The following is a 13218-nucleotide window of genomic DNA, read 5'->3' on the forward strand; positions in this document are numbered from 1 at the left end:
CTGAGCAAATTCACAAGATTACTTCTCATGTTTAGCAACAGTTTCAAAATCTCAAAAACATTTTTCAAGTTAAATATGTTTATTTTACTCTTACCTTAATGGCTTTAATAGCAGCTTTTGTGATGAGAATCATTTTGGCTCGAGAGATGGGAGGTTTCATATCCATAAGTGAAAAGAGCTTAAAAAAATAAGCAAAAAAATTTATTTTTAAATAAAGGTAAAATTAGAGGCCAATTCACCAGTTCTACAAAGATATCTGCAATCCATTAAGTAAAAGAGTAACAAACTTTTGGAACTAAATTAAAAAAATCCGGCCAGTAAAGAAAAACCAAGAGCGCTCCTACATGCCTGCACTGCCACTTAGGAAACACAATGGGGAAAGAGCACAGTAAACGTAGCAGAAAAAGGAGAAAAAGGTAAAAACATTTAAGAAAGTTACAAAACCCATAATAGAAAAAAATTATAAAACTCTACTGAAGAACTAAACAATGATTTAAATGGAAACAAACACACCATTTTCCTGAACTGAAAGTGGCAATAGTGTGATTCATATTCAATGTAATTTCAATCCACACCTCACAGAGATTTTGTGAGAGTTTAAGTACAACCCAGACATAATGAGAGCCCACAGGTTATAAAGATAAAATCCTGACATTAAGATACTTATACCTAGCTTCTTATATTGTTGTTTCTGTTTTGTTTAATCATAGGCACACACTGAGAACGTGGGATTTCTAAAAGGATATTTTGAAATAAGCATTATTAACCATATATGAATCAGATTTCCATTTCTTCCCAATTAATGTTACTAGTTCAAATATGAAACCCCCAAGATACAGACCGTGACTAGACCACTAGTAAGAAGCTAGCCTAAAGAACAAGTCTCGTTTCCCAGAGGAATAAAGAGCCCTACTTGGCAACATATCCTAAAATGTAGAATTTTTCCACAAATAATATTAAGATACAGAAAGGAGAAGAAACAAAGATACTAACACAGAAATTCATTTTTTAAAAAAGCAACAGCTAAATAAATAAGGTCATGGTTCCTTATTACTTTATTTATCAACATAACAATTTTCCTTGAGAATGGTGACTAATTGAAAAACAATTAGAAAGGATAGTAATCTTTGCGATTACATAAATCAATACAAGACAAAAATTTAAAATAATCCAACTTAAATACAAATTCTAAAAATATAAAACAGAAAAAAATAAAAAATATATATCAATACTGCATGAAATATACAACATATATTTTTAAGTTACAAATTTTATTAGGACAGTTGTTCATTACTGTTCTGTTTCTTTCTTTGTACCTTAAAGCAGCGAAAGGGGATGCAAAAAAATTTATATATGGATATTAAAGATGAGCAACAGTGAGAACTACTACTCTAGCCATTAAAAGCTTAAAGAATTATTTTATTTTTTGAATATGTCTTTATTGAATTCTGAAACAGGGAGGGAGAGGGAGAGAGAGAGAGAAACATCAATGATGAGTCATTGATGGGCCACTGCCCCTGGCTGGGGATAGAGCCCATAATCCAGGCATGTGCCCTAGACTGGGAATCAAACCTCGGTCTCCTGGATCCTAGGTCAATGCTCAACCACTGAGCCCCTCCGGCCCAGCTTAGAGAATCGTTTTAATGAAGCCTAAGCCAGAGCTAATATAATACTCACTTAATGTCCCAAACAAGACTTCATCATTTCAGCGGTAAATTGCCACATTAAAAAAAAAACAGCAGCAGCCAACTGAGCTTACAAAACAGATCAATGTATCTTCTGATGAAATACCCCACACAGTCTATATATTTAAATTATCACAAATTGTTTTAAAAGTTAAAATACTGTCAATTATACCACAGAGCAGTATAACCATCCTTCAGGCAAAAGACCAGCAAGAGAACCTTCAGTGCTATCATCTGAGAGGCAGAGGAAGGGTGTCACTACCTCCATAAAGAAAAGACGACACGGGAAGAGGGGCAGCCAGCATCCCAGCGCCTGCTATGTACAAGGAAGAATTGAGTTTGGTGGTACGTTATTTTATTTAATTGTATGAACAACTAACACAGATGCTGCTACACCTGTTTTGGATGATGTCCAGAGAATGGTCTCAACTTAAATTTGTTGAAAGCTCACAATCCCTAAGAGCATACTCATACCCTTACACAATGTTGCTAACCAACTAAACATACACATGCAGAGACCACTGACTATGATGGGGAGTACAGATAAAATAATAAGCAGGCACCCATACCTGTCTATATAGTGTATTGATCCAGGGACAGTATAATGAAACATACTGACTTAATTTGGGATGCCTACTAAATGTCCAGGCAGAGACTGGAATGTGGATCTTGAACACAGAAGAGATATCGAGGCTAAAAACTGAAAGGTCACATAATTAAAGCCATGAGGACAGGTGAGAGGAACCTACAGTAAGAAGGGAGCCAGGAACAGATGCCTAGCCAGGGCACACATCAAAAATGCCAATGTGGCAAAGAGAAGGGGCTGCACGAACAAACACCAAGATTAATGCCAGAAATTAAAGGCATCTGCATGGTAAAATGCTGTGAGGTTAATTAGGATGCGAACCAAACCTTGTTCATTCAGTTTGACAATTAGGTGGCTGATATGATACCAGTTTTTGAAAGTGATTCCAAAGCCCAACTGCCTAAGGAATAAGTGGCCGGAGAAAGCAGAAACGCAATACTGGACCGTTCTTCATTCATTCAACAACTATTTGATAGCTAGTAAGTGGCTTGGTGGTGTAAGCTCAGCATTTGACACGAAGAGGAGACAGTCATCTTTCAGAGCTTCACATATAACCATCCTTAAAATGGCTCTTACTTGTTAGCATTGTAAGGCTTCCATCACATTTAAGTTTCTATTTAGAAGCTGTTTACTGTCCTTTACCAATGGTCTTTCTTAAATCTTAAAACTGTAAATTTGTATTTGATATAATTTATGAAGGAAAACACTATTGGGCAGATACAGAAGTTTCAAAACTGGAGGTTTAAAAAATTACCTTTTAAAAGCTCAATAAATGTTACTACAATTTCATTGACTTCTTCAAGGCACACACTCATCACACAGGTCCCCTCATTTAGATCAATGCCTTCATTAGATATAGCGATCCAGAACTTATGCTGAAATTGACATACTTTATTATAGTAACTATGTAGATTGACACTACTTATTTGGATAGAAAAACTAATAGCTTTTATGGTGAGGTAGATATAATTCCACTTTACAGATGAGAACACTAAGGCACAGAAGTTCAAGAAACCGCTCAAAGTCATAAAGCTAATTAACAGTAAATCCAACCTGCAGCCTACCACTTCCCAAAGTTCGAATTCCTTCCAATAAGTACCTAACAATAAGGAAATTACTTAATATTCTAATAACATTAACACAGAATAGTGCAGATATTAAAAATTATAAAGATTATACAGCGAAGTACAAAAAATGTGTTTAGACCCAATGGAAAAGTAAAAAATACTAAAATATAATTGTAAGGCGGTAGACTCAAAGATTTTTTAATAACAAAAAAAAAATAAGTGGCACGGAGGTAAAATGACCCAGAAACAAGTTAGAGAAAATGCAATGAGTCCTTACCTGAATCTACAGCAAGGCTGCAATTTAATAATCATAAGTAAAGAAGAGTTCATTGTCAAGGTCACCTATGTTGGTTGAGAAATCTCTCAGAAGTATACAACGCAGGGGTAATCTAAACTTTAGATTATGGTGACTGAATTTCTGAAAACAATAAATTTTTGTTAGAATAACGATCAGCAAACAGGCTCAACAATCAATTGCCTGGGGAATCCTGTTTCTGCCCCTCGCTAGCTATGAGAAACTGTTTCTCCACCTGTAAAATGAGGATAACAGTCCCTACTTACTTAAGGAAGTTTGAGAATTAACTCAAACAATACATACAAAAGCACTTAAAGCAGCACCTGCACAGAGTTAGTCTGCAATAGATGGCAGCTAGCTATTCTACTGCTACACGTCCTTGTGTTGAAAGAGGAAGAAACCTGGCGATAACCCAGGGCAGTTTTTTACACTGTGGGTAGATATACACTGGATTATAAAAATGAGCTTAGTGGTTGTGACATAACGTTTAGCACCCAGCAAGGGTGGTACTGTTTGGTGAAACGTCTCCTCTGCTCCCTCACCCTGCTGCTTCCATGTCACTTGGACTCTTCTGCCTGTCTCTCAGAAAGACCCTTGGATTACACTGGGCTCATCAAGATGAGGGATAACTAACCCATCTCCTTAACCTAATCACATCTGCAAAAACTCTTTTGCCATGTCAGACAAGACATATTCACAGGTTCTAGGATTCAGAATGTGGATGCCTGGGGGAAGGAGGCCGCACATTATTATTTTTTAAAAAACAGTGCTTCGTTCATTGTTAACTTACATCTATAATCAACTGAAAGCCTCAGACTGTTTTCACTGGAATCTCCATAACTGTATTTTTATTTTGGTTTCTGACTGTCTGGAAATAATTTTCTGCTACCTGATGTAGCAGCTATTCCAATCCACTTATATATTTAACGAGCCTACTTTTATATGCCTTCCTCCCAATTCAATGGTTTTTTTAAAAATTAAAAAGAACAGGATCTACTTGTAGGCTGGCCATATCTGATTTCCTTGGACACTGCCAGTTAGCTAAAATTCACCTAACAACATACTCTCACCCTGCTTCTATTTTCCTAATTTATTCATGATGAAATCATGATAAATATGATTCTGAAATATTTGGTTTATAGTCTTCACTAGACAAAAAAACACTTTACAACACAAAGAAGTTTAATTTGGTCTAATGTAAATTGTGAGTGAATCTGTTCTGGCTCCGTGAATAGAAATTTCTAGAAAGTCATAAAAGAAACTAACAACTGGCAGAGATAAAAGTTATTGGCATTGGCCCTGGCCAGTCTGGCTCAGTGATTAGAGTGCTGGCCTGCCAACTGAAGGGTCCCAGCTCAATTCCAGCCAAGGGCTCGTGCCTCGGTTGTGGGCCTGATCCTGGCCCCAGGTTGGTGTGCGGGAGGCAACCAATCAACATGTCTCTCTCACATCGATGTTTCTCTCTCTCCCTCCCACTCTCTCTGAAAAGCAACAGAAAAATGTACTCAGGTAAGAAAAAAAAGTTACTGGCATTGAACCTATGATTTCTGAAACTGAGCTGTCAAAGCAGTGAAAAGAATTAGAAGACTATATACTAGTCTAAGTAAATTTTTCAACCTTTTAAATCCCTCAAACAATACTTCCTTTCAGGATCTCTTTCAATACAATACTACGCCTACCCTTTCCCCCTAGACTTTAAAAAGAAACACACAGAGGGACAGTCCGGCTGATGCTCAAATCTCCCCCAATAGACCCAGATATCAGAATGTTTAATTCTGCGGTCTTTCCTCTTCTTTTGTTCATTTGACTCAATGTACCAGACATGCTGGCTTCAACTAAATCAAGAGTTAAGTCCAACATAACTTTAATGTTTATTTAGTAACATATAAACATGTTATAAAAGTACACATTAGGTTTTTTTCAACAAAAGATAATTAGGGAAAAACTTTTAAAATCATTTTTGCCCTGCCCTAGCTGGTTTGGCTCAGTGGTCAGAGCGTCAGCCCTAGGATGGAAGGGTCCTGGGTTCGATTCCGTGTCCCCCGTCCCCCCCCCCCCCCGTGAGTTGGGGCACATGCGGCAGGCAGCCAGTCTGTCTCTCCCCCATCGATGTTTCTCCCTCCCTCCCCTCCCCAAAAGGCAATGGAAAAAACATTCTCAGTTGAGGGCAAAATAAATAAGATCACTTTCACCCCGGCTGGCGTGGCTCAGTTGGCTGAGCATCGTCCCATGTACCAAAAGGTCACTGGTTTGATTCCCGGTCAGGGAACATGCTCAGATTGTGGGTTCGAGCCCCAGTAAGGGGTGTGCAGGAGGCAGCCGACGGATGTTTTTTTCTCTCTCTCTCTCTAAAATCAATAAGCACATATTTAAAAATAAATAAAACCATTTTCCTGCAAAGATGCTGTCCATCTAATTACAGCCTGAAGAAAACTCCATAAATACTTGCTGCTAGAACAATAAGGAATAGTTTACAGTCCCCTCTAACCTGGCACTTCATCTTGTGCCTTTGCTTACACTTTACCAAAGGTTTGTCTGAGCTAATGCTTTCTAACTGCTAGGAAATTAATGTGATGAGGGATGCAGGAGGGGCTAGGACCACGCCACTATGCCACGCTCCCTGAGAGAATATAGTGAGCTAATCAGTGTCACGTACAAACAGAAAGAGACACTATGAAGCTATGTACACTATGTACAGAGTAACTCAACGGAAACAACCCCAACAGCCAATAATAACCACAGAAAGTTCAACCTTAGCAATAACCCGTTCAAATTATGAGATATAATTCTTCAATTATCTAACTGGTTTGAGTGTAGATGAGCATCAAGAAAAGAGGACACTCTACTGATGAGACCTAATGGGCAAGTTTTAATTTCAGAGAAAAATTTAAAGCTATATATTAAAAACAAAACAAAACAAAACAAAGCCTAAATCTTTCAGATCTAACACTTTCATTTCTAGAAATTTATGTAAAATAGTCGTATGTTCTCAAGTTTTCCATGATGGCAATTTAAAATTAGAAAATAATTTCATGTTGCCCTGGCTGGGTAGCTCCGTTGGTTAGAACATCATCCACATATGCCAAAGTTGTGGGGTCGATCCCTGGTCAGGGCACATACAAGAAGCAACCAATGCATGCATCAATAAGTGGAACAACAGATTGATGTTTCTCTCTCTAAATCAATAAATAAAATTAAAAAGAAAATAATTTCATATTATTTGGCAACCATATAAAATTTTCCAAACACAAGTGGAGAAGAAAAACTGACTGAAATACTCTAAAATGTTACTGCTGTTTGATGGAATATTTTCTTTATTTTCAATTTACGTTTACCTAACTTCCATTAACTTTAAAATGAAAAATAACTTTGTGTGAGAGACAAAATGCATTTCTCCAACTTTGATTACAAATATAATAAGTATATAGAATCATCATTATCGGATAAAACTTCTCCATGAAGTAAAACTTGTTTTGTAAGTTAAGTAGTCTAAATCAATGGCTTATAAATCTTTCACAAAACTTTTCAAAAGTACTAAAAAAAATTTTTAAAAATAAGTTTAAAATGTTGTCCCTTTTAAAATATAATAACTGAAACTCTTAGGGATATAAAACCGAAATGTGAGAAATCACCGTTCAAATGTATTTTTTGTTGACACTTCTGTGTTAAATAACATACCCCTTTGATTAATGGTATATAACTTACTCCTATGTAAATTCTATTTACTTTCCATAGAATCCAATCCTTTGAAATCCAAATGTTTAACCAATTTTCCACTTGCTTAGAGAGAGGTATGGAGACATTAATATGAAACATTCCTAAAATAGAGTGTATTTACAAGGCTTTTTACAAAATATACACATACAAGTGCAAATATCCACTGTTAATGCTAAATATGAAAATCACTGTTGAGCTAACTACTTCCATGTGCATTTAAGAAAACAGAATACAGCAATTTAGCAAACAGTAGTTTAAACTTTACTTGTATTATTTCCCCATTTTAAAAAATATATGTCTTCATTGATTTCAGAGAGGAAGGGAGGGGGGAGAGAGAGAAACATCAATGATGAGAGTCATTGATTGGCTGGCTGCCTCCTGCACATCCCCCACTAGGGATTGAGCCCACAACCTGGGCATGTGCCCTGACTGGCAATGGAATTGCGATCTTCTGGATCATAGGTCAATGCTCAACCGCTGAGCCACACCCGGCTGGGCATCCCACTTTTTAATTATATCACTAAACTCCAAATTCTGTTACCATTTGCTGCTGGCGGAACTAATTTTCTGAAGTTAATTTCTGATGATTCCCTCTATAAAGTATGCCCTAATTTATTCTCCACGTGAGACCGACTCCTCTACCATCTCCATGGGTCTACTCTTCCCTCAAACTTTCCACTGAGAACCACGGCTGCCTCCCTCCCTCAGCAGGGTTTTAATCTGCTAAGTTCCAGCAATGGGTGGTTTTCCAGTCCTTATGGCCATACTGGTTCACTGAACTGCAGTCAATCCTCAACTATTCCCTGTTCACTTGCTCAAGAAAAGACCAAGAGGTGATTGTAGAAAATGTCAAGTGTTTCATTCATAACATCACTCTATGTTACTAGCATAGATGCCGGCTTTCAAAATCACTTTTACTGTGACCTGGCCACACAGCTCAGTTGGCTAGAGCATCGTCCTGATATGCCCAGGTTGTGGGTTCAATCCCTGGTCAGGACACATACAAGAATCAACCAATGAATGAATAAATAAGTGGAACAACAAAAATTGGTATTTCTCTTCCTCTGTAAAGAAAATTTTAAAAAATTTTTAATCACTTTTACTGTGCCTCACTAGTGATCTTTGTGTATCCCTAAAGTTAACTATAAAACATTTTTGTGAATTAAATATTTCCCACTAGACCTCAATAGAAGAAAGGAAAATTGGTTCCATGACATACCCTCATTTGATTAGAAGAAAAAAATAAAGATTACCTCCCTTATTTTATGTATTTTATTTAGGCCGTTATTTCTACAAAGTTGCAATGACTGGATCTATATGCATGAGCAAAGGGGCTAAAACTGAAAATGTTAGCATTGATAAAATCCCTAATCAATTTAAAATTTAACTGTGATTATAAGCTAGTAAAAGAAACATCAGTGTGCAAAGGTGTATCTTAAGTTTTAAACAATGATTTTATCTATTGTATTATTATAGATGACTTAAAAACTAACCAAATTTCATTATTCTTAAACTTTGACAAATCCTTCCAAAAGTATGCATTATAGTGCCCTTGTTACCATGCGGTCCAACGTACAAAAAGTTGTTTAGTGAGCCCTCTCATTTCATAAACAATCCAGGAAACAAAGATCAGCTGCTCAAAAACTTCAGAGGAGCCACCTGGGGCTGTGGACTGGATTTAGAGAAATCGCAGAACTGCCATTTCTACACTGTGATTTTGGACAATTCACACCACCTTTCCTGTTTCCTTACCATTAAAATGGAAAGACTATGAAGACATAGATATAAAACACCCACTCCATTAGCTGACATCTTGTTGGTATTTAGCGAACTGTCCACACTGGACCTTGAAATAGCATGTAAAAACTAAACTTATCCTTTGAACAAATTTAGGATTCATGACCAACGAAACAATTTACAGAGCCCTCAGTAGCTAGTAGGTATTGTTTCAACCTGACAGAAAATCAGATCAAGCAACAAAACAATGAAAAGCACGTGTTAAGACCTAACGGTTTTGTACTTTTCTTTAAATACCTTTGAGATATACATAAAACTCACCCAAAGTATACAATTCAGTGGTTTTTACTATATTCAGAGTTGTACAACCATCAACACTAATTAATTTTAGAATATTTTAATCACTCCCCAAAGAAATTCCATACCTGGCAACAGTCACTCTCCATTCTTCCCTGCCCCAACCAATAATCTACTTCCTGTCTCTATGAATTTATCTGTTTTGGACATTTCACACTTTTAAAAAGATAATTTTATAGAATGTGTTTGCATTTATTAAACAATGGTTAAGGCCTTTTGAAGATTTGAACATATCTTCAACTGAACTCAAACTTGGCTGTCCTTTCTAAAATGACTTATCTATCATTAGGCATCTCTTAAGATGAACTAGATGATATATGACTATTAAATTTTAAAGAATATTTTATGTTTCCTAAAGGCTTAAAGGGTGTATTACCATAAATTGCTATATTACAGGTTTCCTTTAAGCGGGATATTGTAATTCTACTTCAGCTAAAATTCAGCTCTGACAAAGTTAAAAGGGAATAAAGTGGAATACTTGTGACATAGTGCATAAAGATATTAGGGCCCTTGCTGGTGTGGCTCAGCTGGTTGAGCACTGTCCCATGCACCAAAAGGTTGCCGGTTCCATTTCCAGTTAGGGCATATGCCCAGGTTTTGGACTTGATCCCTGGTAGGTGGCGTGCAGGAGGCAGCAGATTGGTGTTTTGTTTTCATATGGATGTTTCTCTCTCCCTTCCTCTACTCTCTAAAAATAAAAAAATCTTTAAAAAACAAGGGGAGCCTGGTGGGACAGGGATCAGCAGTTGAGCGTCGACCTAGGATCCAGGGAATCAGGGTTCGATTCCCAGTCAGGGCACATGCCCTGGTTGTGGGATCGATCAATGACTCTCTCATCATTCATGTTTCTATCTCTCTCTCCCTCTCCTTTCCTCTCTCTGAAATCAATAAAGATATATTAAAAAATATATGTGTGTGTGTGTGTGTGTGTGTGTATATATGGAAACCCACACCTGAAGTTTGGAAGACATGGATTTGAGTCCAGGCTTAGCTATGGACCACAGCCAGCCTCAGCCGGCTCCTCCGTAAAACAGCAGTGGCCACGTGGCAGCTCTGGGGTGGGGCGTGGGGGGCAGGGGCAGAGATCGGGGAGGAAAAAAATAAATCCGAAGAAAGCTGAATGGAAGAACTAAGGAAGATAAAAGTAGAAATTAACAAAAAATTGAAAACAAAAAGTGAATGGAATTGATGAATTAAACTGGTTCTTTGGAAGAACCAACGGAAAGTCAGATCTGTGGTGCACTTGTCAAAAGAAAGAAAAAGACAAACTCACGAGTCAGAAACTGTAAGAAGATTTAACTTCATGGCAAGCACTTGAAAATTACTAAATGAAGTGACTGATTGCCTAGGGACATATTTATCATAAAGATTCATTCAAGGAAAAGGAAGAACACTGAATAGAAACTTAGACATAAAAGAAATGGAAGAGCCCGGCTGGAGTGGCTCAGTGGTTGAGCATCAGCCTACGACCCAGGAGATCGTGGTTGGATTCCTGGTCAGGGCACGTGCCCGGGTTGCGGGCTGATCCCCAGTCGGGGGCGTGCAGGAGGCAGCTGATCAATGACTCTCTCATCACTGATGTTTCTATCTCTTTCTCTCTCCCTCTCTCTGAAATCAATATATATATATATTTAAAAAAACAAACAAACAGGGGCGGAGGGATTAGACTATAGGTTTGGTACAACACTGCTCTTGAAGGTAACAGCATACCAGAGTGGGGCAATGGGAGAAGCCCACCCAGGGTCAGGCGGTAAGTGGTAAACTGTCTCTAAAGACTCTAAAAACAGTAATAAAACTGACTGAAATTTGTTTTAACATGAAACACCAACAATTCTAAATAATATCGAGGATAAAATATTCCCTCCCCTAAAATGTTGCTGAACGGGACTCTCTAGGTTTTAAACGACATTGCTCTGATTACTGTTAAGTTTTAACAATATGTGTCAAATCTGTTCATTTAAAAAAAAAAAAAATCTTTATTGATTTCAGAAAGAGGGAGGGAGAGGGAGAGAGACAGAAAGAAACATCAATGGTGAGAGCCATTGACTGGCTGCCTCTTGCACACCCCCTACTGGGGATCAAGCCCACAACCCTGGCATGTGACCTGACCAGGAACTGAACTGTGATTTCCTGGATCATAGGTCAATGCTCAATCACTGAGCCATGCTGGCCAGGCAAATCTGTTCATTTTTATTATGTATCCTTTAATAAGCAGTCTATTCTCAGGGAAGGTTCAATTAGGAAATTCTCCAGTTACATGATCAGTGCCCCAAACACCCATCAGTGCTGCACCTGCATGTGGAGTTGCTATAGAGGTTCAGGATGGCCTGCATGCTCATGCTCAGTCTGTCTCCAATCCCATGGTTCATACATACGTACATACATTCCTGTTTTAAACAGTACATCCCAAATACAACCGCCTGCAATTCTTTCCGGAAATACCTTTCTTTCTGGTATAAATATTTACAAATAGCCAGAATCAGCTTGGAAGAAAGGTACATGAAGCTTGAATATCCATGAACAAAAAATTGAGAATGCCATCACTATGCAACAAAACGTAGGGAAGGGAACATTTACCAAATATAGCAGAAACTTACACTAACTTTCTGGGTGAAAATATTTTAGTGAAAATTTTTTTGACTGATTAGACATTTGAGTCACCAGCATCATGCTAAAAAAAGAGACATGGATAATACTGTAATTTCTAGGATTTATTGTAAAAGTGGGGTTTAAAAAATTTCTACCAAAAGTAACCTTATGTTTAAGATTTCTCAATTATTTGTGTATCTGCTGCTTCATATACAACCTTTTGTAATTAAAATTAACAATGAGCCCTGACTAGTGTGGCTCATTTGGTTGGAGTGTTGTCCCATGCACGGAAGAGTCGAGGGTTCACTTCCTGGTCAGGGCACATGCCCAGGTTGTAGGTTTGATCCTTGGTCGGGGAGAGTATGGGAAGCAAGTGATCGATGTTTCTGTCTCCCATAGACTTCTCTGGCCCTCCCTCCCTCTTTCCCTCCCTCCCTCCCTCCCTCCCTCTAGAATCAATGAAAAACATGTCCTCGGGTAAGGATTTAAAAAAAATTAATAATGAGTGTTCTACAATCAATTATGGGTGAAGATAGGATCAACAAATCTGGCTGTAATTGTCTACTGAACACAAACGTGTGAAGATCAACTTCTGACAGTCACTAGCAAGTATGCAGAAGTTAAGGCTTGAAAAGAAACTGGTATATCATCATTCGTTATTGTGACAGAACAGTATGTAGATAAGTTTTTCTATTTTTCCCAAAACAGTATTAATGCAAATTAAAAGTATTAATCAGTTTTTTTCACTGTAATATTTATTTGTAACTGGGGTGAAGTTCAAATTTCGTTCCTGGCTGCTTCTATGACTATTTCTGAAAATAAGTTTGCTGTGAGAAGAGGGGTGTGCTTTAAAAAAAAAAAAAAAGGGAAAAGCTCTGCTCCAGATGTCAAACATGCCAACCCACATGGATTTATACCCAAATCACCAATTACTCAAACATAAATTATAACTTTCAAGAGGTACTTGGATGGTACTCCACTTTTAACTGAGCCCTAGCAGTCATCTTTTATTTTTTCCCCATCAAAACTGTGCCTTCTATTTCTTAACTCTGCTCCTGAGTTACATGAGATTTCTTGCTGAGTTCTCTACTACCTGTCCAATGCTTAATTAAAACATCAAGGTTTCTATATATTTGCCTATGCTTTCACAAGCACCAATAAAGACCTCTAACTATAAAGCAATGA

The 13218-nt window shown here is 37.6% G+C and overlaps 1 protein-coding gene across 4 annotated transcripts in view; it reads right to left on the reverse strand.

The window, feature by feature from the left end:
- The window catches only part of SCAF4 (SR-related CTD associated factor 4), a 55517-nt gene that overhangs the window by 35215 nt on the left and 7084 nt on the right, over positions 1-13218 (reverse strand). For all 4 annotated transcript variants that reach the window (XM_081138914.1, XM_081138913.1, XM_081138912.1 and 1 more), the window contains exon 2: positions 95-178. In XM_081138914.1, coding sequence (XP_080995040.1) covers positions 95-178 — 84 coding nt within the window. The remainder of the gene's footprint in view (positions 1-94; positions 179-13218) is intronic.

This window comes from Miniopterus schreibersii (assembly GCF_964146895.1).
Source record: "Miniopterus schreibersii genome assembly, chromosome: 5".
Lineage (NCBI taxonomy): Eukaryota > Metazoa > Chordata > Mammalia > Chiroptera > Miniopteridae > Miniopterus > Miniopterus schreibersii.